General features: G+C 37.8%; 1 protein-coding gene across 1 annotated transcript in view; it reads left to right on the top strand.

Annotated features, from left to right (window-relative positions):
• EXOC2 (exocyst complex component 2) overlaps positions 1–18,456 on the top strand; it is a 125,936-nt gene extending 107,480 nt beyond the window's left edge. Inside the window, exons 24-28 of the mRNA XM_065667465.1 lie at positions 7,231–7,286; positions 10,410–10,532; positions 12,848–12,909; positions 14,300–14,359; positions 16,714–18,456. Of these exons, the coding sequence (XP_065523537.1) occupies positions 7,231–7,286; positions 10,410–10,532; positions 12,848–12,909; positions 14,300–14,359; positions 16,714–16,807 (395 nt within the window). The 3' untranslated portion in view covers positions 16,808–18,456. The remainder of the gene's footprint in view (positions 1–7,230; positions 7,287–10,409; positions 10,533–12,847; positions 12,910–14,299; positions 14,360–16,713) is intronic.
• The last annotated feature ends 6,027 nt before the right edge of the window (positions 18,457–24,483 follow it).

Genomic DNA, 24,483 nt, shown 5'->3' with positions numbered 1-24,483 from the left:
CGTAGCCTGAGTCTCTGGGATATTTTTCATAAGACATGTTTATTTGGAATGCTGCAAACTAAAAATATTTTGATGTTCATTTTAATTTTCAGTTTTGGTCTGTGCTGCCTCTTGTTCATTTTTGGGATAAGGTAGTTGATAGAGCTTCATCATGCTCTGGAAGGTGTGAGGCAGCCATCCCTAGGTATGGGAAGCATAGCATTCTGTAGGTCTCTTAAATTACAACTTGTGTACCAAGGCATGTCTGCACAGCTTACTTTTTATTATCCTATTTCTTCCAGCACCTTCTGCATGCAGATGGTGCTGACTACTCTGCTGACCTGCTGCGACCTCAGACAGTGTTTCACTTTTTAGTGCCTCTTCCCCCTCCTACCCATTCTGTTCTGTTTATATTTTTTGTTTTCAAAAATATTACTTGGTTTTAGTTGGTAGCTATTGGTTAGATTGAAAAGTGAAATTCTGTGGTGCGTGCTGGGCAGTTGAGCACCTTGGCTTGTCAGGAGGTGTCCATCTAACCTTGAAATTCCCAAGCAGGCTTCAGAGAGCAGGACGATGCTTGCTTGGTGTGTTGCATAGCACTGTCTTGCCTTTCCAGGAGCTGCAGAAACAAAAGTAATAGGCTGCCATCCCATAGGGTATCCTGCTAGTCCATAGTACTGCTTTTGTAACATGAGTTTCCTGGAGGAAAAACACGTCCTGATCACACTGGAAATCATGCTAGAATAATTGTAGTTAAAGCAGGTGTTAACTACTGCTATTGCTTCAGCTGCAGTGCAGCCAGAACCTAGAGGAAATTCAACAGTTAAAATTAGACTGTGTAAAGAAGTTACATGGCTTTGTGGATACCATTAATTAGTTTCTTTTTTAATGTGCACTATATAGCACTGATTAATGACTTGCAGCCCATACGTGCAGGGGTTTTTTTCTGGCAGTTTCATAGAGCAGTTTTAGAGGAGGGCTGCAGGAGCTTGACTGACATACAGTACAAAACACTTTGTGTGTCACTTGCAGTAGACTTTGGTACTATATACGTGAAACTTGGAGATTAACATTTCCAATATCTATTCAGTTAAATCTGGCAATAGGGTGTAATATAATAATGTAACTGGCAAGAACATACATCAGATAATTTAAAAGCAGATGACCTGGAGCAGATTTTTTTTTTCTTCTGTTTGTGCTCCTCTAAGTTTACTACCAGCATAGCAGATGAAGCATCCAGTTAAGCGTTGGTGCTGTGCAGCTAGGTATGAAAAAATATTAATCCCTTTGGATCACCAAATTCTTCGTTATAATTTTCTTGAGGAAAGTTTTTATTAAAAAGTAATCAGGCAACAAAGAGTTCTCAGACTGACTTACTGGCATAACTCACCAAACAGAACAATAAATTGTAAAAATATCACATACAATTGGATGTGTTTAAAATTTGAAATTTCAGACTCCCAGGCATCAGTTTTTCTAGCTTTACCAAGTCATGTTCAAGCCTCAAGGCCAACAAATTTAGTGCTCTTTTCAGAGGCACTGAGAAACATTGCTACCACCAGCAGCAGTTGCTTGCCTGTGCAAGTATTGACCTCCTACAGAGGCCAGAATGCTCTCTGCTGTTTCCTAAATTCGTGGCTCTTTGCCTATCCAAGACTCATTTCTGTTTCACTCCCTTGGAGCTTGGGTTTCTAATATGCCAGTCAACTCAGTCTTGAATCAGTACTGTATAATCAGTACATGGTCAGTGTATAAAGAATCGTTAACTCCTGGTGAAGCCTCTCTCTTTGTTAGCAAAGAAAGCCAGAACTGAGAGACAGCTGTCGAACTGTAGAACTTCCTGTGATGGCTTTCTAACTCCTCCACAGAAAAGCAGCAGCTTTCACTATTGTTGCCTGATTTTTATTGGGATGTGAACTTGCCTCAGAACTTTGTTCTTTTGACTCTTCTTAGCCTCTTCTCCTCATGTCTGGTGTGGCTTCCTGATGATAAGCAGAGGTACCTGCTGACACCACGTGCTTTTTCTAAACAGTTATGTGCTTTTATCCTCCCCTCCTCCTTTTGGCACAACAGACGACCTGAAAGGCTTGTTCAGTGAGAAGCAGTGGCAAGGTTGACTTCCCAGTTGCTCATTTCAAATGAGGTGCCAATCTTGTAAGAGTTAAAGTATGTCAAACCTGACATGCCTGGGTTAAAGCTTCCTGTGTGTTTCAGTTCTCCAAGCTGAACTTCAGTTCATTCTTTGAACTCTTGAGTCTGCAGAAGACATAAAAATGTTTTATGCTCATATCCTCTCTAGCAAGTTACTCTAGGACTGCGTAAATTTGAAGACCTGTGTTGGCTTCTGACACAGTTCAGTTTTACCGTGTGCACAACCTTTGCTCTATTTGTGCATGCAAGCTTTTGTAGCCTCTCTGCATCTTATAATTACGTATATGGTATTGCAGTTCCAGCTTTTGCATGCTTATTCAGTCACTTCTGAGATTTCATAGTAGATTGCTGTCATCTAAGTACTTGGGGGAAACATAGCTCTGAGAACTATATGTGGGACAACTGCTAGCACTACACCATCTGAAGATCTCCTGAATGACTCCTGCATTGGCAAGCTACAAATTTGGTTTCTGTTACTCCTCAGAACCACAAATCTTTTTCCCTTCTGCTTTTCCCATAGTTCACACAGTCATCCTTGCTACAGCTTTATGGTATTATGGTATTTATTTGCAGATTAACAATCTGCAAATTAATAAATTTTCATCATTCGCAGATAAATTTACATCTGTTAACCTTGTTAGATGTAAAAGTAAAACATAAAGTGGAGGGCCCAAAATCAGAACTGAATTAGGAAGTTTTTTCAAAAAGCTGTATCAAGCCATTGTGATAGTTGATAGCTGAAACTGTCCTTTATTTCTATCATTTTTATGTCATAAGTCTTCCCATCCATTTTTGTTTAGCGCAGTATTGGGACTTTGTTAGTGGCAGATAGAATTCCAGCAAATCAGTCTTTGGTGTTAAGAATAGAGTGCCAGTGGAATGCATGTATGCTGTAACAGAATAATAACGTTTTCCTGAGAGAAATTGCAAGGGCTTGTTGAGACTTTCCTTAACACATTTCTGTCAGAGGATATGGAAAGACATTGTGTTTGTGCTTCAGTATACTAAATAAGAGGTATTTTAGACTTAAGAATGTTATGTTTCACTTGATTAGCCTAATAGTTGCAACCTACAGTTATATGGTGCATTAGCTTTCAGTGCTGTATAATAGGACTGGCAGCATGGTGTCCCAAAAACTGTAATTGTGTGGGCTGCTGAATAGTCACAGAGAAAGCTGCACAAAAATTCTATTCTAGACAGAACTTTTTTCGTTTTGAAATGAATTTCACAACAAATTCACAGTTGGAATCCACTGCTTGTATTTCCAGTGAATCATACTCCAAAAAAGTAATACTTTGGTTCAACAAAGCCTGCCACAAACAGTGCAGTGATATGAATCAGAAATTGGATATTTTTTAATTGTAATTTTTCAAAATATAGTACATCTCTTAACTATGCCTGCAGGTCTTGACATTCAGATATGTTTGGCTTTGTCTCCACATGCCAAAATGAAAATCCTTCACAAATAAGACAAAAAGAAGGGCTGGGGGGAAATACCCATTGTACTTATTCTCAGTTCATGATAGGAAACTAACTCCCTAGTAGCAATGGTTGTCACACCACCACGTAGCATAATCCAAGCAAATCTGTTACCAGGTTACCTTTAACTTCCAGCCTAAGTTTACTGGTGATCAGTTCATTTATACCTCTCTTTCTTTCTCGTGTCAGTATTGTTCTTCAGTGTAGGTAGTTCTCCCTTCTCTCTGTGTCTGTTCCACTTGCAGTTTTGGAGTGCAGTTGCATCTTCTTTCTGTCTTTGGTTTGTTTAGCTTACCAAGACAACATCTTTCACACTATTAGATGCTGCAGTTAAGGCAACTACAGTTTCATATACACAGATTGTCTCTAAACTGCATAGCTTTGCACAGTTTGTGCTGAATTGTCAGCTCTTAAATTGCAAAACCTGTCTTAAGAAACTGAGGAAATACTTCAGCTTCTGCTGAGCCTCCTGATCTTACAGTCATAGCTATGGAAGGTTAGGGTCACCTAATTAGTGCTACTGGGACTGCAAAAAATAATCTCCTTTAAGATCTCAGTTCACCCATTTGTCCTTGTATGTGGTATAAGGATGCAAGATAAAATATGTCTGCTTATACCTTTTAATTGAGGTTTAATTTAGCAATCTTATTGTACAGCAGGGGTGTGTTAGCAAAATGCCACACAAAGCTACTGTCACTTCATTTTTACCATAGGTTCCATCTCAATTCAATTTAATCAATTCATTCTTAGTTCTTCAGTTAGAAGACATAAACTATCATTTTATATCCTGTGCACACCAGATAGTGGTATTTAACACCTGGTGCTGATGTTGCTGACATTAGTATTTAATGCCTGTAGGAATTAACAGTAATGGTTACAGTAACTTGGTGAATGACTTTTTAAGAAATAGGTTATGGAAGGTTTCCACAGACCTAATTGATAGACAACTGTTGCTAGCATAGCCAAAAGTTGTTTCATTTGGGTGCAGAATTAGCAGCCCCTATTCTGAGCCAGGTTGCATGAATGCATAAGAGGCATGCTTAGGTAGGTAGCCAGTTGAATACCTAAGCTTAGTATCTTAGGTGGAAAATAAGGATTAGTCCTTGGAACCACACACACTTTTACACAACCCATGAGCTTCAGTCTTTATGCATTCCATCTTTTCACTTGTCTCCTTATCAATGCTTCATTCCAGTTCAGCTTGCTGGCCTCCTCTCTGCAGCACACACACAACTGCCCTCTCTGCACCTTCATCACAGCTCCCCAGCTGTAGCAGGGTTTTAGTGAGATGGTTCATTGAAGACCAATCAGTTGGGGCAAAGAAATGCTGCTTAGTTAATGAGTGAAAATTTGATTGATTAATAAACATGCTGTGGCAGTGCTTAAGTATCTATAGATAAGGGAGACCATCAAAGACATTTGTGCAAAAGTAAAAACACAGTTTCCACATGAAAGATCCTATTGTCACAAGATGAGGCTGGTAGGTGCTAAAAACTGAATACCACATAGGTTTGCAGACCAAAATCAACACTTTGCACCCTGAGGTTAACTGCAGACCAGGTCCCAAATTCACCCTGTACTTCTTGGTGTGATTTGCATACCACTCTTCAGCACCTGGTCAAGTTTATTTACTTCCGAGATGTGATATGAATTTTGTTCTCTGCGATAGGAAGACTGTTAAGGATTTAAACAGGGACAGAGCAAAGCAGAAGAACACTAGAAGAGGAAAAAGGAATTTTCACAGATGTTGCATTAGCACACACACCTGTGATCTTTTGGTGTGGTTCAAGTACTGGTGTGTAGCATTATGTGTTTTGCAGGATACGGGAGAGGAAAAAAAAAAGTCAATTTCAGAAAATTTCTGGTATTGCTCTATTTCTCTCTCCCTCCCTTCCTTGTTGCAAAAAAACACTAAGATAACAAGAACTTAAAAGCTTGCAGCCTGGTGTACTGTGCTGTTTGACTTGTTGTTTTGGTTGAAACGGAAAGAGTGACTGAGATTTTTCAAGGAAGATAATAAAGAGTGAAAAAAGGCGTTAGAGATGTTTTGGAATGTGTGGGGAAAGGCTTGTCTTTTTCTTTACCTTTTTCAGTTATTTGCATCTCTTCCAGGGTAAAAATAGAACATTCCTTCAAAAAAGGTCTTAGTTCTTTTGTATGTTCAGAAACCAAACTGCTTTTAGTGAGAACAGTAAAATCTTTATGTTCACCTCTTCACTGTGAACTTTTAAAACAGAGGCTGTCTTGATACAGAAGCCTGGTTGCAAAAGAGATCAGCTACATCCTCACTGCATGTTTAAACAAGAGTCGCTGTTCAACATCTCTCCTTCCGCTTTCCACAAAGCACCCTTCCTTCCGAAAGGAGACCTGTAATGCCCTTTAGGAAGCACCCTCCTGTCTAAGCTCCAGACTGCATCACATAGCACAGTGTAGACACAGGTGATGAAAGTGTTCAACCTCATGCAAAGAAATCCTTTTGTTCTACTCTTTTTATAAAGTGTTTGTCCATAATTGCCTAAGTTAGAAAGAATGAGTGGTTTCCTTTAAGATCTTGAGGTGAGTTGTGGGACCAGTGATTAAAAAAAAAAAATGAGTACAACTGAAATGGCAGTTGTGAAACACTCTTCTCTCATAGAATAACTTATTTTGATGTTCTTTGGTAACTCCTTTTGAAGCTGTTGTTCATAACAGGATTAAGTTGCTGCATTGGTGTTATATGAGCAAAGGTGGAGCAAGTAAGATGAACTGAAGGTTCATTTAGTAATTTTTATAACAGCAGCCTTAATCACAGTGTGATCTCTGAGCTGTGCGGTCTCACCAGTCTTTGTCCACAATTCCCCAATTTTAGATTTTTGCCTATTTTAAATCTTGCACAACTGGAGTCCTGGTCTGAGAAGTTAGTCCAGAATTACAGGAATATAGTGGATTAAGAGACAATCCTCACTAAAGCATACCCTGCTGGATGTGCTTCTGTTTAGAATTTCCTTTTTAGTATAAATTGACAAGCAGTTCATATGCTTGGTAAATAAAATGCTTATTTGACTTCTCCATCCTCCCCAAGAGGAAATGCCTACAAAGGCATGACATCTTCCATAAACTGCCATGAGTAATATTTTCTGAACCACTTTCATAGAAACACGTCCTTGCTATTTCTGTCTGTTATAGTAGTTAACAGTCAGAGAAGCTGATAAAATAGTAAGATCTTCTTGAAAAATGTTGTACAAATAAAACGCCTTGTCTTTGTCTTCTGTTTCTTTAGAACTTATGGAGCTGTAGTATGTGTCCTGTGCAATAGTATGTGTATTCTAGCAAGACATCCAAATTTATTTTAAAAAATTCCAGGCTTTTACGAAATTGCAGTTGATGAAATTAGGTTTCAAGAGAAGAATACTGAAACGGGAACCTACTGGCTTTTTTTAACCTTTTGCCGTAAGGAAACGTGCCTTTCTCCACTTGATTTGAAAAAGGAAATAGACTGGTGGTGTGGCTATAGAACTTTCTCTTTCTGTCTCTGATTGCAAAAATGCCAATAAAAGAATGAAAAGTACAGTATTGAACCGTAGAATATTATGGCTTTGAGACAACAGAATGAAACTAATTATCTTATATGCTTTGTTTCAGGTGTCAGAAACTATCTGAAAGAAGCATTAGTGAATATCATTGCTGTGCATGCAGAGGTGAGAAAAACTTCACATTATTTCATGCTTACCTTTATAGGTATAATTTCAGTGTACTTTGTATGGTAAATATGGCTTTCATCACCCCTGAAAATTGTACCTCTGTTTCAGTGTCTTCATTTTAGATAAGAGGGCTTTTGGGTCAAGTTTAGCCAACCAAGTATACCACTGCTATTTTTAAGTGCAGAAGGAGATGAATAGTTCCTGTTTATCCTCATTAACACTCCATTGCACTTTTTTGTTTCCACCATCTGATAAAGAGGAAAGCTAAAGTATAAAGCTCAATTCTTCCCTTTTTATACAGATACATTTATAAAGAGAAAGATATATAGATAGTGATGATGTGCACTTTCTCTGAATAACTTCATTTTCCACAACATAGGAAAGTGAGCTTGTGCTTTGCTTTGGAAGAGATGTTCAACATATGCCACTCAGAGTGAAAAGGCAGTATGTCGTTCTTGTGCATAGAATAAAAAGTGGAAACCTAAAACCACAAAGACTTACAGTCTCTGTACAGCACAAATGCTATTTGAAATGTTTAGGTAGGTAATGGCTTATGATAGGGAGTGAATATTAAAATTAAAATATTATTATTAAAATAATATGCTAGCAGAGCTAGAGTTATTTGGCCCTTTGTGATAATATGCAGGATTTTTTTTATAGTTTTTTAAATTAAGCCTCTGTTGTACATACTCCTTCCTTCAAACCATCAAGCATGTTACCAGGTTACTGTTCCTCCTGGTATAAGCATTGGTAGTGATAACACTCTCACCTTTCAAAATATCACAAGTATGGCTGTATTTTATTCCTCCTTAAACAATAAGGATTCATATAAATTAAAATATTTTCAGAAAAATTAAATATTGTTTTCAATATTTTTTATTCAGTTTTGATATTTACTTAAAGCAGTTTTCACAGAAGCACTGCTGATTTTATCGAATGTTTCCAAATGAGGGCATAAGCAACACCAAAAACATATACCAATGTGGCATTTGTTTTTAATGTTGGTTTTCAGTGTAGTGAAAATTAATGAAAATGAGATTTTTTCTTAAAAAAATTCAAAGACATTTGTGACTTACTGGGCTGATGCTGTAAACATGCATACTTGTTAAAATACTGCAGCAGAAAGGTGCACTGCCTCCCTGACTTCACTGATACTGATTTTGGCCCAAATAGCGTTGCCTCAAATTTCTAGATGTGAAATACTGCAAAAATACGAAAATGTGTGTCAAAATGACGCTCCCATTTCCACTGTTTTCTGGTGAAATTCTGTAAGCTGGGTCGGATTTAAATTTAGTTAGCAAGACTGCAAGTTTCTGTAGTTTGAAACAGCAAAAATTAACCATCAGCTGAACAACAAGCATGGACTGTAGTGGAAAAAAAATTGTTTCTGTACCTTTGAATTGAAATTTAACTGAACTCAAAATAAGGGCTTCTTCTTGCAAAGTTGTGATGATTCATCGTTGCTGAGAAGTTTTTTTCCTGGATTCTGTATAGTAAAACTTCAAGAGTGCTCGTTGTGGGCACCAGGGTTCTCTTCTCAGTAGAAGATTTTTGGGTGTGTTCCTGGTATGTTTGTGTTGAATTGCACAGCAATATTTGCTGCTGAATAAGATGACCCCTTCCCAAATTGTTTCTGGTTGGGTGGTTTTGCTTTTTTGTTACTGTGCAGCGAAGTATGTCACTTAACTTTTATGAGTCAAAACAGTTACAACAGGGTTCATATTTGAATTAGTGTTGCTAACAGCTCATGGCTCACATATAGATGTATATGGTCAGTGTATTTAGCCTATAGTGCAGACCTGCCTTTTGGAATGGTCAGCTTTATGGGATCCCTGCTACATAATTCATTACTTAAATCACTGAAACCTGTGTAGGAATCTTGGGGGTTTTAAAATCCACCCACCCCCACCCCCCCCCCCCGTCCAGTTTACTTTTACACACATGTATTCATACATCTTCTGTCAATTACTGCATTTTCTTGTCACACAGGAGCTCTAAACTTCATGAAAAGCAAAGGTATTCTAGCAAAAAAAAGTATTCCACTACTTAATTTTTAAAATCATTTTAAAGCAGAAATGGGGGCTGTGGTGTGTTAGAAATTCTATGTGGTTCGTTTTCCTTCTTCCACCATTCCACTCACATCAACTTCAGTTCCTTGTGTCATCTATCTCCCCCAGCCCTGTGCAACTTTGTCATCTTTAAGTTTTGAGACAAGTTTGGGCTGTCTAACCTATAATCTCACTTCCTCCTATATTCCAACCTCTCAGCCTGCATTTTCCCCAATTTTGCGCAGAAAAATCATGCGTTTTTATTGTTGTGTTGGTTTTTTTTTTTATTCACCATACATTTTTCGTTTCCTTAAGGCTCCCTTTAAGGAAGATCAGGGTTTTCAGGCTGTGCATCAGACAGAGATCTAATGCTTAGTTTTGTGTTGCTGTTGCGTTGCAGTTGATATTCTGAACCTCAGATGGAGGGTACAAGTATCATTTTAAAGAGGTATACAAATAAAGCAGTTAAAAATATGGTCCTGATGCATGAGAAAAAACAGGTGTAATTTTTTTTTACCAGGGACATAATAAATGGCATCAGTGGAAGAATCCATTACAGCGCTGTAGTCTCAGGCCTTTTTAAAGGCTTATCTCTACGACAGAACAAACAGACACTAGTTATTTGACAGTGGTCAAATATAAAGGATTCCAGAAGAAATAGCAAAATAGGTGGGGAAAAATGTGGCTGAGTGTGTAATTGGGTCAGTCAGTCACACAACCCTGAATTAAAGATGCTATCTACAAAACAGCAATCTATGTATAGCCACCCAGCTACCTGCATCCACCAGACAAGAGCACATATTTGAAGATTTAGCTGCTTTTAGACATTGTAAGAAAGTTGTCATTATCACATATCATATAGCTGTTGACAGAGGTGAATTGTCAAAGTGCAGGCAAGTATCAAAAGAAAACCTTCATATTCCAGTTGCTTCTGAAATTTTTTTGTCCATTGATAAAAATGAAGTGGTCCTTTCAATCAAAGTTTTCAATATTTTTTACTGAAATGTTACTGTAGGAAATATTTCTGTTAATATAGCTATTGTGCTCATGATTCTTCTTTTATAAAAATCAGGTGTTTACGATTTCCAAAGACTTAGTTCCTCGGGTAATGTCAAGGGTTGTAGAAGCAGTCTCTGAAGAACTGAGTCGACTGATGCAGTGTGTTTCGTCCTTCAGCAAAAATGGAGCTTTACAGGTACCTGAATGCTTTGTACTGGCAAACATCTGAATCTAGAAAATAGATGACAGAGAGCTATGCAGTGTGTATATTTGTTAAATTTACTGCAGCAGTGAAAGCAAGGAGATAAAAAGGATTAGTATGCAACCTATTTCAGATTTATGGATAAATATCCATTCAGATTATAATGGTTCATGGGTTTGACTGTATTTTAGTGTTGATTTAGTGTCTGCATAAAAGTTTGCCTATATCCTATGAGATAAAAAGCATCGTAAAGGTATCTGTTTGAAATGTCATTAAATACTGTCTTTGGCCTGTCATCAGAAAATTACTTTAGAGAAAAAACAATTTTGTGATATTTTGAGACTTTAAAATCTTGAAAATGTCATGAAGTAGGATCTTGCAAGTCATAGCAAAACTGGTAACTTGTATGTTACACTATTTCTACATGAGCACTTAGTTGCTGCATGGGTACAACAGATGCTCTTACATTGCATTCTTAATTTACAGTTAGATTGGTAGCTGTAAGTGCTATTGGATAAGTTTAAAAGGACTCTAAGAAAAAATCTTTTTAAAAGAAATCCCTTTGAGTTAATGATTGCAATGGCTGTAACAGTCAAGAAGAGCAAACTCCCAGTTTTCATTGTACATGACAGCATTCTTGCATTATTGTGGGAAAATAATTTCCCAATTGCAAGCCTTATTTTCCATCTTCTGGTAGTAATTGTATTGGACAGAATTAATGTAAGATCACAGCCAAATAAGATTGACTGTCTATAAACAAATCAATGAATAGCAACAGAGCCACTCATATATGACTTCTGTTTGACTAGAGAGCCCACTGTATGAACTTGCTGCTAAACCCATCGCTGGAAGGATTTTCTCACCTTACTGTAAACTAGTCACTCTTGGTCATTTTCTGTTCCTCCAAACATGTAAAATCCTGGCAGAAGCAGCAGTGAGAGAGTGCTCCAAGCCTGGTCAGACTGATCAAAAAGAAAAAAAAGCAATTCCCCAAAAGAGCGTGAATCTGTATTACCACATCCCACAGTTTTGTAGGTTTTGTCCCACCACCATGTTTATTTAGGCTGTGGTACTTGAGAAACTGACACTTCCCCATAGTACTGCTACCTCCTAAAATGTAGGAAAGCCTCCAGAATCTTATGTGTAGGACTTCAAAAAGTCCAAGGCTGTTCCGTTTGGAGCACCATACAAAAAGAGGTGAAACATCTTGTGGTGAGAAAATCATTGCTTATAAGTATAAAATTGGTGTGTGGCTATGTTGTATTTTGTGCCAGAAAGTTCTAGGACTAAAAAAGTATAAATCTCAGCTGATTTCTTACCTAGGGGAGAGGGGAGGACCTAAAATCAAAAGCCTTTCATTAGAAGTCGAATTAGATGTCTATGTTGCATTATAAAATGCTTTGCTTTGGAAGCTTAATGTCTTATTAGTTGGGTCTAGATGTTTCTGTAATAGCTAACTGAATTACATTTTATCTATATGATGAACAAGAGCAGAATATGAACTTGGATGAAGTTCATTTTGTATTTTTAAATGAAATCTCTGAAAGTATTGATCACATGCAGAATATTTTTATTTCATATAAAATCTGTGATGATAGCTTTTTAAAGACTAAAGGACCATCTGTGAAACTTGTTTGAGTTTATTCTCCACCATAGTTTGCCTAGGTGAAAATTAGTACCTAGACACGCAGTACAGTGTGGGACTAAAATCCTCAAGCTTGTGTGCCTACCAGGTGACAGACAAGAAACAAAGCACAGCCATTCTACTTCCTCATTTGATGGGGGAAAAGAAATAAATTCAAGAGGAAAACCAAGAATAAAATGTATATTGACAGATTTTTATACTCTTGGGTTTCCTTCCTCCCCGGCCAAGCTGTGCTGGGAGAAGTTAAGCTCACTGTTTCAATGTCAAAAAAAAAAAAAAATAAAAAATAAAACAACCAAAACCCACCAGGCAGACAATTTAATGTTGCCTCCTTCTGTCTTTTTTATCCAGAACAGAAAAGATGGAACAGAACTGAAGATTTATTACTGTTACTAACAGACAAACCAATGTTTACAGACTGCTACATAGTGACTGTACAAACAGTTTGACTTGAATCAAAAGTATGAGATAGTTCCCTTTAGCAATCTGCTGATACAGCAGCATGGCAAAGACGAATACAGGAAACAAACTGTTAAAAGCCAAGGCTGCTTACAACTGCAGCCTGCAATAATATTTGCCTCTACAAATGATGAAGCTTTGGGATACTGGTATTCACTTGATGCAAAGACACTGCCTTTGTTTCAATATTTGTATTTCTCTTTAGGCAAGACTTGAAATCTGTGCTTTGAGAGATACCGTGGCCATATACCTAACGCCTGAAAGCAAGTAAGATGTGCTGTAATGTCTGCTTTTCAAAGTAGTTGAATTCTTGGTAAACATGGAAAAGCTCATAATGTAAACTAAAGGTTAAGAAATTTGCTTCAAATAGAATATGTAATATACTAGGTAAATATATGAAAACCAGATAACTAGCAAGGTTGTATCAGTTGAAAGAAAATTACTTTTATATTTGTTTTTTACTTGAATTTTTAGATACAAGCTAGAGTTTGCCACTCAGGAAAGTAAAGCATTTTAACGGCAGTACAGCTGCTGAGGAAAGTGATGCTAAAACAAGACAAAAGCAAATGTCCCTGGGTTTTGTCAAGTTTTTCACAGCAGTCTCGTAAAGTTCATGGTAAAGAAGCTGCCAGACACTGGCAGGAGAACTAGGAGAACTACGGAGAGCTAGGGCAAGCATTAGCAGCAGCAGTAGTTGATGCAGTCAAGGCATGTAAAACCAGACTGATAGCTCTCAGCAGTTTTGAGTAAAGTTGACTGACTGAATTTCTCTGTGATTATGTTGGGGATTATATGGGCAGGTTCATTAACTACTTGAATTACTTATACATCTGTTAGGATTGGCATTAAATGTTGTACAGATGGCAGTTTGGTCATCTTACCTAATTAACATTTTGTAGGAAATATTACAGGGCTTGAAGGCCTAATGTGTTTTGATAGTGTTACCAGTAGCATCCTATGGTGTTACTGCATTACGTTTCAAAAAACTTGCTTCCTTAAGTGTCTGAGAGTAATGAAGACCTCTAAATTATAACTACTTGGCACTGTCTCAAAGAGAACAAAATGGAAGTGGCATTGTCTCTAATTGGCATGGCATAAAGCACAGTGAACCCTGGAAGCTGGAACTTCATAGATGCCTTTTTATCCCTGGACTTGTCACTAGTAGTAGTTGTCACACTTCACCACATTGATCTTCTGCTGACAAGATTATACCTATATGTGGAGGTCCTGTGTTGTTCCCTGCACTTCGCTTCCACATCTGTTGCCCAGAGAGGGATGGAAAACCCATCTTTGGAGTTACTCAAAACTTGACTGGATAATGCCCCAAGAAACCTCCTTTAACCTTGAAGTTAGCCCTACTTTGTATCTGTAATTCTCAAATAATACATGATGTCAAGCACAGTTTCAAATCAAATGTTGATTTAACATTTCCTGTTGTATGCTATAAATCACATTAGGAGTGCCAAGAGACCTGCTTGAACCCATGATCACTTTATGTGCAATTTACACATGAATGTCAGATCTCAAGTTAATATTTTGTTAATTCATTGAAATAAGAATTGATAAAATACAGCATATCTCCACAAATTTATAGAGAGAAATTGTGAATGCTGAGCCTTGTAGAAGTGCCATATGAGTATTTTTGTTCTTCTTGCAGCTCAAGCTTTAAGCAAGCTTTGGAAGCCTTGCCTCAGCTCTCAAGTGGAACTGACAAAAAGTGAGTATAATATACCTTCTTGTCTTCTTTCTGGTCTCTGGAGATACTGCTTTTTAGTCTTGTATCAGAACTTCGTTATAAGAGGGTTAACATTCACTGTATTTGAACCTTCTGAATTACAGAGCAGAAGCCTGTTTGGAAAGAGTTACAAATAAGCCAAGTTCTTGTTTATCATGGCCAATTAAATTACATGGAGGAGCCAATGGCTTTGTGGCATATCCCTGGTGCCCATCCTTGTCTTATCAATTCAATGTGGCTTTGTATTAATTTTGTAATTTCTGTCTATTTTAGCCTTCCTTGTTAATCTTAAAGTTTCTGTGAGGTCCATTGTCTCATCTTACTGAATTTCGGAAGCAATAAAAAAATGGCCAACAAACAAAGTCTGAGCTTTTGCCAGCTGGTATATGGGGAACTCTCAAAACTGGCATTTTAAAACTCTCAAAACTGTTTCATTTAAAAAACAAATAAGAAGGTTCTGTGTTTTTTTAACATCAGGAGGAGAAGTTTTGGGTTCTTCCTTCCCCACTGTAGCAAACTTTGACAACCAGGCTGCTTTGCTACATCCAGTCTAGTATTTGGTAGTCTGTTTTACAAGCACAGCTTAATAAAGAGTAGTATGGTAAAAGTAGGATGGATTGTATTGTATTGTAATGTTATATTAGTGTAGTTTTTTTTGAACTTGAGATTGGTATTATGTTACTTTCAGGAACTCAACTGCATCAAATCAATTTGTACTTAACAGTCAGATTTCTTCTGTAGACACATGAAGAGACTATTTGTGCAGCCTATGGTCTGTGCCTTCTTCCAGATGTCCCCTGTCTATTAATTCAAACCTACTCCTCACTAGCCACAGCAAGTCTCAAGATAATTTCTTGCCTTACTTTGCTCTTACACTTGTTTCAAGACAGGAATCAGTTTTGAGTAAGGAGAGTTCTTTAAACTCAGGCTTTCCGCACCACCTGCAGAATTGTTTGCTTGCTTGGTTTTTTTTCACTTAGTCACAAGTATTTGCGCTTTATGGGACAGATGAGAACCAAGAACTGCATCATTTTTATATCTGCCTCAGAGTTCTGAGCCCTAGACAGTCTAGAACATGTTCTGTTTCCCAGGTTGTTACACCACAATTGTCATCGTTCCAGGCAGCTCGTTGTAATCTACAAGTATTTGTGTAAAATAACACAGATTTGTGCACTGATTTAGAGCAGTTCATTCACAGTCATTACTATGATACTAAGTGATGAATGTGGCCATAGCCATCTTCCAGAGGACCTACTGAGGAAGCAGATACTGATTTTGTGGTTCAAGTTGTTCTTGGGTTTGTTTGGTGGAAGGGTTTTTGGTTTGTTGGGTTTTGGGTTTGGGTTTGTGCTTTTTTTAACACGCAGTACAATAAATTGTTACTGGCTGTTCAATATTCACAGCTTGCCAGAAAGTTCAGGTGATACAGGTCTGCCCTGTCTAGCTTGATTTTGAAACAGAGCAAAAGTTTAGAGAACTCATTCTTCCCTAGAATATAAGGAATATAAAACACACAGGCAAGACTATAAAACTTCACAGTGCAGCTCCACTGTTAAAATACAACACAACAGAGCCATCAACATCTTTAGTCCTATGCCTGGAGTTTATGGATCTTATCCACTGCACCAAGTACCTTCTTGGCAGCTATGTAGATGTAACCAAGCCATTGTTGTGCTCCAGAAAGAAGTCATACATAATTTGTAATCTATAAAGAACAAAAACACATGGTTGCCAGTGAATTGATGCTTCTCCTGGAACACGCATACTATCTCTGATCTTTCAGCCATGATACTGAAGAGAAATTTGCAAAATAACTTCCAAAGACAAGTTTGAGAACTGAAATTTGCAGTTCAGCTACACACAAAAAGCCATAACCTTGATAAGGGGTGCTTGGTTTTATGGTATATAGAATCATAGAATAGTTTGGGTTGGAAGAGACCTTCAGAGGTCATCTAGTCTGACATCTAGTCTGACAGTTTCTGGATTTGCCTTACAGAATTATCTTAGACACTCTCTGCCAGTCCTTTTGACAATTGTCTTTTGCAGGTTTGTTTCGCTCAAGAAGACAATCTTTATCTGGAAGGAAAGCCATATAAAGGGCTATTTTATTGCCTTGATAAAAATCTCTGTGGCTAAGTCCCGTGTGACCACAGATCATCCTGACACACTTGGTATACTTCTAAATGTGTGTAATATTCAAAGATTTGAATAGATTCAACACTAGGTCCCTTTATTTAGGCCAATGGTGTACTTGAAGTCACAGACAGAATAGCCAGAATTTGGGGCAGTTGTTTTCAGTATCTGCTGAAGTTGTAACTATTATTTTCCTTTTACAGGTTCTTAGAAGAGTTGCTAAACAAATTTAAAAGCAGCATGCACTTGCAGCTTACCTGTTTTCAAGCTTCTTCTTCAGCAATGATGAAAACATAGACAGCAATGCAGGCAACTCAAAAGATGATTGTGTTTAAATGTCACCCATTTTTTCTTCAATCCCTTCGAAGACTCTGAATAAAACAAAAGGAATTTCACTGGAAAAGAAATTGAAGATACAACCCTGAGTAATGGTATTGGGTATCCTCCTCAATGAGACTTCTGGCCATGAATACATTGATAAAGTGGTTTTCTGTCTACTGAATTTCATTCTGTGGAGGGTATTAAGCCAGTTTTGTTTACATGCACTCTTCTTAGCTGTATGTTCATAAAGAAATGTTCATTGGTGTGCTGCAATCTCAGTTTCAGTTGTTAAAAATACATTGAAATGTACTTAAGTGTCACCTTGAATTTTAGTATTGCTCATGTTGTTCAGTCTATCAATCTGTTACTTCCTAGATGTAGAGTGATACTGATAGGACTGGAAGACTCAACCTTTATAAGCTATTGAGAAGTATGTAATAGAAATTATTATATGCAGCTGACTAGTAAGTGTTCGGATACAATACGGAGAAGGGCACCGCTTCTTTTGCATTTAAAATTATCACATTTTTCTATTACCATCTACAGTTTTAGTGGTCATAAGTCTGATTTCCTGGGAGGCTTTTATTTTCTTGCTTCTTTTTAAAACAAACATGTTCCTGCCTTTCCTGTTTCTCCCTTCTATTGGAATATTGATGATAACCTTCACATTTGAAATAAACTGGCAATTAACAGAAAAGTGCTCCAAGTTCATAAAATATTAGTGGAGAATGTATTCTTTGGTGTTAAGGAGCAGAATAGTTTTAATAGCCTCTCACATAGCAGAAGCAAGGAGGAGCACGATATTTCACTGGTTTTGCTGCTTCCTTTTTGCTCTTCTTGTCTTTTCTTGTTCTTACAGGCTTACTTCCACTGTCTTCTACTTCCCTCTTGCTAGTCCTCTTTTTACCACCAGTTATTGAATTTGTATGGAGAAGAGGAGGAAAGAACAATTTTGCTGCCATTAAAATATACTTACACAAAGATCAAGAACTGTTTTTCCAATAAGGAGGATTTGAAACTCACTTTCATTTTGGGACTTGTTATAGCTTCCTGTATGTTATTATTAAGATAGCAACTAATAGAAAATGGTGGGGGTTTGGTTTGTTGGTTGTTTTCTTTTTTTTGGGGGGGGGGGTGAAGGACAGGGTTTAATTTTATAAATGAAATCGTGACTTGCAAGTGAATCATGAAGTAATAACATTCTTTCTGTCTTTATAGCCATTTTGAGTGGGACTCTTCAGAAACAGTGCAGAGTTTTCGAACAATTTAACATCAGCTGTTTTCTTTTGCCAGTTTAGTTACATGCTTTAAAAATGCAACGTATGGTTCCTGTATGGTGAAATACTGAAGAAACAGTTTGATGCCTATGTATTTACTTCTGAAAAAAATATAAATGTTAGTAGTAGTAATAGCATGTTGGGCAGAAGTTTGAAACTTCAAATTATGTCATTATTGGCTTTCAGGAAGAACTGTTAAACACCTGGAGCAATGTTGTTTTGTTAAACATCCATTCTAAGCTGTTCATAGTCTCGGTTGCTAGTATTAACTGAAATAGTCATCCGGTTAGCTCAGTCTGTAAAGGATTTCACTTCAGAATAATAAAATACTAAGGAATATTGTCACAACCCTTTCTTGAATTCCTAACTTTCCAGGAAATGTGATCTCTTTATGGATTTTACCAGTCTACATTTTTTACACTTGCCATCAAACATGTTCCTAAATATTGAAAACGTATTTTATCATCTACGCTGAATGTATTCAGGCATCTGTTTATTGTAACATCAATCACTTACTTCTCTTTTATTACAACAGTTACAACAGCTTGTTGCTTGTCTTTAAAACCCGAGATCAACCTGAAGTCAGGTGTTTGTGTTTAGTTTCCTTTCTGAAGTAACACTATAGAATGTGTCATTAACACCAAATATGACAATAATGTGTAAGGGATCAAAATATTACTTTAATTCAACCTGATATGAAATAACTGCTCACAGTCAAGTCAGAGCACTGTATTTCAATAAATCCACTTGGTGGAATTAAGGAAGTCAGGGAGTCTCATGTCACAAGAGTGTGTATTGGAATCCTTTGTGTGGAAGGTGAGTTGGGACTGCTGAGACTTCATAGTTCAATGTACAGCAGACTCCAGTTCCTCTGAGAAGAAGATTACCAAAAAAAAGAAGTGGTCAGTGTGGTTTTTGAAGAAGAAGAAAAAAAAAACCTAAGCAAAGAAAACCTGTTCAAAGATACAACGAGGTTTAAAAAATATTGTTGGAAGTGGAAAAAAATGGGGAGACCACACCAAAATATGCAATCAGTTAGGGCTTGCAGAGAAAAAAGAGAGGCAGCAGAGAAATCAAAGTAACAGAAGTGAAAGACTCTGACATTTAAACCAAAGGTAAATGTTGAAAACAGCATAAGATGAAGTGAATTTTGACATGAACTTTGAACCTCTAGAAACATCTAAAATCAATGCAGCCTGGAAACGAAAATTACACTGAATGAAAAAAATAACCTAGAGAGCCTTATTTCTCATTTAAGAGAAAATTTAGGAAGTAATAAGGCTGTAAAATGTATCTTCCTTAAAGACTTGTAGGAAAATTCAGCTGTAATATGCTGTGGTGAGTTATTCAGCCTCTGAAGAGGTTGAGGCATTCTCCTGTGACTATTCAAGATAAATGTTCAATATACAGTAACAAGTAGTTCAGGAGGTAGGCAAAGTAGCAATAAAAGGTTAATGCTGAATCAGTGTAATGGGGGGAGACATAGAAAAAATACTTAAATCCCCCAGTAAAACGATAAAAAAAATATGAAAAAATTCATTGCATGTGTGGGTGTTAATTCAATGAAATAGATCAAATAATAAGTAGCATAAAACAATGAAGAAATTCTAGCCTTTCTTACCCACAAAATACTTCTTTTTAGATTGATACTCTTTAGAAAATGTATTTATGAAATGTGCTCATAGTACATCATTGTGGAAGTTAAACACCTTCCCATAGCTTTCAAAAAGCCACTTAAAGAGTTTAAAAATATCAAAAGAACCATAGTCTGGCAAAGTTTCATGCATGTGCTGAATTTCAAGTGTATGATTAGATGTAAGACTACTTGCCCAAAAGATTTTAAAATGTTATGCAGGCGTGCCTGTGTGTTGATGATCAGGGAAGTTGTAGTCTGTGGGCTAAACCCCTTGCATCTTCTCCTAATTGTATAAAAAGACACAGAACTCCAACCAGCTGAATTTCTCTGTATGGCAGCAGAGAGGGAAGGAGAAATCTGTGCTGTCAGTGCTGCAGAGTTGAGCTTTGCAGGCATACTTTTGGCTGCAGTGATAACATGTGGCTGTTGGCTTGTAAAAGTAGGTCCAGTCTCCCAGTCTTTCCCAAAGTTATTGCAGCTCTGTTGAGGAGAGGGTACTTTATGTTGAAGGTGAGACTGTTTTTGCTTTCTACCCAGCCAGCCTTTTGCCATCCAGAACTAAGGAAACATTTCTGAATTAATAGAATGTGTCTGTGGCTGTATTGGAAAGTAGAGAGATGCAGATAGGATAAGAGCCATAAAAATCAGCATAACACTGAGTATGGAGCTGAGAAAAAGATAAACTTGGGTATTGCCTGTTCTGATTCTGCTTTGGTTAAAAATACTCTTACGTATGTTCAGGAAAAAAAAAAAAAAAGAATTATTGATATAAAGGAAGGTGTAATAGTGATTAATATTTAAAAAAAAATTATTATGATGGGAGAATTTCACAGGGCTGAGCCCACCAAATGATGTGCAGAAAGTCCCTCACCTGCAGGCATCTCACACTGGCCTAAGCAAAGCCCTGGGAAATAAAAATATTCACAAATTTAACTCCTTTTTAAGTTCAAATGTAGTGATAGTCATTTTTGGTTTCTGTCCAGGAGAAGGTAGAAGACTGCAATTTCCTAGATACACTTTCGGCCTTGTGAAGAAGGAAACATCAAGAATCTTCTGCCATGGTTACATACAGTCATCAGAGACAATGCTACACAGGGGTTTTATACTTCCAAACTTGCTGCCAGAACATATCTGAGTCAACTCTAGCCTACTTCTTTGGACCTGAACTCTAAAATAGTCTTGAAGTGCTATAGTTTTCCTGAGAATATTAATTGATACATAGTGATTATAGTAACAGATGCAAATACTGATCTTTGTGTCCAAGTGGGATGTCTGGACTCACTACTAATGAGGGGGTTTACATGTCTTACACACTATAAACATACTGCTATTTTGCTCTTCTCAGTCTGCAATATCTCTAAAAATTAGAAGGAAAAGATCCTTAACCTCATCATAATACATGAAACTCATTAGGAGTTTTCCTGTTCTATATTAGGTGTTAGCACTAAGTGTACAAACATTAGGATACTTGCAGAGTTAAGACTGCTTCTGCTATGTTAACACGTGCCATTGTTTCTTCTAACATTGTTAAAGGAAGGCATAAAAAAAAAGCTAGATGGTTAATTATAGGCAAAAGTAATTTTTCATAAGCTGATGCATGTTCAAGTGTATTTTGGCTTTGTGTGGTTGACAGTTTTCCTGATGTTGCAGTACCTATGAGAGCTTTTCTGGCAGGGAATAAAAGGGAAAACTGGGAATAACAAGGAATTACAGTTTCATTAAGGAACATGACAGCCATTTCTGACTTCACCTGTTTTTAAGTTCTGTTTTTATGTAGTGCTGCCATAGGTTAAAGAGGAGATTTGTGTGATTCAGCTCCCTTTCTTTTTGTGCTGTTTGACCTTCAGAGCTCTAAAAGCTTGTCTTTAATGAAAATATTAAAAGAGCATGTCTAAAATGGTGTATTTATTTCAGAACAAGGTGTTTATCTTGTAAGGTGCATACTTCTTTCAGTATTACTTGACAGCCCAAGGGACTTTCATTTGAAGAGTCATCAATGCACCCTTGAAGTCCTTTAAAATAATGTGTGCTGGTGATAAATGACACAGTTTGCCACATTTATCATTGCATGGGACTTGCTGCTTTTGGAGTGCCAGTGCTAGCAGATCTGCTGTGGTTTATTTTTGGGATCAGGCAGGGGAACTCAGAGGCTCCTTTACTGCACCTGGTTTCTTCTACTGTGAACATCCAAGATGAAGTCTGTGTTCCTTTTCTCTCATGCTCTGTGTTTAAAGGCTTGTCGTGGATTTTGTACAACTCCTCTGTAAGCAGCCCTCCTTGAAGTCAAGACCAAGTAAGGGAAATCTTCAGCCAAATTCCTTTTGAATTGGAAAATTTAAACAACTCGAGGAAAAAGGAATAAAACAATGGAAAGTGGAATCCAGCCTTATTTGTAACAGATGCTATTGACACATGCTTAGTTTTATAGCCTATTTTGGCACCCTTTTGCCTCTCTCTTCTGAAATAGCTAGTATTAAAAGTTCATTACCAGTCCCAGGCAAAAGTGCCTAAATAAAATGGGCTAATGTCTCAATATAGCTCATGCTATAACATGCATCAAGTACAAGTTAAGGATTGAGAATTGCGTTTTCCTTCAGTCTTGAAATGAGCTTGGGGGTGCAGGACTCAGGGAGGACAACTTTGCTTCTCACTTTGCATTGGTGACACCTGTGAAGTGACATTACTGCAGTTCTGATGTGACTGCAGCTAGCCAGGAGGCTCTGCATAGACTCAAACCTGAAGCTCAGCATACCCAGCTATTTCTAGATACATGGTGATCTAGAAACAACTACTAGAGTCTTCGTTTTTGGTGGCAGGGGCTTTCATGATTCAGTACTACTGCAGCAAAATTTTTTGTGGCCACAGATTCTGCTTCAACCAAGTGAAGTACGCCCCTTGCTTTTCTTGGTTCATAAGCAGATTTTTAGCACAGAATGTCAAATCAGATAATTTATAAAGTAAAATTAGCAAAATGAGACAGTCTTGATTACTCATTTTTTCTGATAAACTTCACTCATGTAACTAGATTGTACTTCTGCTCACAGAGGGGCTTCCCGCGCCAGCTTATCTTTTTAGATATTCAGTAGATAATTCAAATTCAAAATGTTAACAGTGATACTTACTTTTAGAACCTGACATTAATATAGTAGACATAGATTTGAAAATAATAGAAACCAGAGAGCTCTGAACCATCTTGGTAGGCACCTGTTGTAACCCTCTTTGGTATAGCCTGTGTAGAAGGGAAGGGAATCTCTAAGTCATGGTATTTCTGGTTAGCTAACACATGGCAAGCCTTTGGTGCTTCAAATAGAGTAGACGTTGCTCTAACTCGACTGATGCCCTCATGTGCAATCCATGAGCATACTGAAAACTCAGTTTACAAATGCAGTGTAGCTTCTAGTAGCACCCTGGGCCTTTGATCTGTGACTCCTGATACATTTTGCAGGGATGAACATCAGAACCTGTAAAAGCCAACAAACATCACCCATCTGCTTCAGTAGTCCCAAAATCACATCTGGCACTAACTAAATAAGCCAGCAGAGCTGTCCAGCCAGGTATGACCTGATCACACCAGGAGGTGCAGACCAGAGAGGTGGCACACCCCATCCAGCCATGAGTCAGTGCTAGTGGCAGGGGTGGAAGTGAGACATGCAAGGATACCCTGGGCCTCTGCTGTAGTCAGCAGGTTTCCTGCCAGCAGTGAATTGTGCCAAGTTTTACCTGTGAGATGGGTTTAAAAGGAAAAAAAGAAAGAAGGGGGAAAAAAGAAAAAAAAACAAAAAAAAAAAAAACCACAAAATTATCCAGGCTTCAAAAGCTCTCTCATATTTCCTGGGAGCAACGTATTGCTCAAATAACTGAAGAAATACCATAGGTTATCTGTCTTACAACCTGCAGTCTGACTAGCTTTTACCATGGGTAGCAAGTGATAAACGTTTACTGTTAAAAATGTCTCAGCCTTTCTGAGTCTTTTTGATCAGGTTGACCAGCTCACAGATTCTGGTCTAAGCATGACAGTTCTGGTGTGCTACAGAAATGAGGGACAAGCCAACAGCGCACGCACACCCCATACATGTCTATATTTAAAGTAAAACCAATACAATAGCAGTGCTGCAGTAATCAGACTTGTACACTATATAGTCAGCCCCGACTGACCACATGGTGGTAAACACTCATCTGGAAATAGGTGTTTGAGGCTTGCTAGGAGGTGTTATCTGTATTCACAATGTTGCATTCTCTATAACAGGGTGTTTTTCCCATCAACCTGGTTGCTTTACCGATGTTCATTTTTTTGTTTCAGCTTATACAAGTATCAGTGAATCTCACTGAAGGACTCCCTTTTGAAAGCGGCTGAGGGGCAATCTGCCATCGAACATCCTTCCTGTGCTTTTATCATGCTACAGAGAGCTGGGAGTAGAACAAAGCCACACAAGGCTGGTGGAGCATCGGCTGAAGTGACTTGCCACACCACAAAACGTTAGGCTTTTTGGAATAATGCCCCAGGCATTTATTTCCTTCTGTTCTTCATCTTGGGGGGTGGGGAAGGTTGTTTGTCTTTCCCACTTCCCATATCTGTGTTTCGTTTGGGTTTTCATCTACTCAATTCACCATGTTCTGCTGAAACCCAATTGCTGTCCTTTTGGCAGAGCTTTGGGGCTGATCAGTCCCTTGGGAGGTTGTGTTTTATTTTTTGGTTCAGTGTGGTTGGACTTTCCTTAGGAAGGGATTGGTTATGTGTG

This window comes from Lathamus discolor, chromosome 2 (assembly GCF_037157495.1).
Source record: "Lathamus discolor isolate bLatDis1 chromosome 2, bLatDis1.hap1, whole genome shotgun sequence".
Taxonomy (NCBI): domain Eukaryota; kingdom Metazoa; phylum Chordata; class Aves; order Psittaciformes; family Psittacidae; genus Lathamus; species Lathamus discolor.
This window is presented reverse-complemented; position numbering and strand designations above follow the sequence as displayed.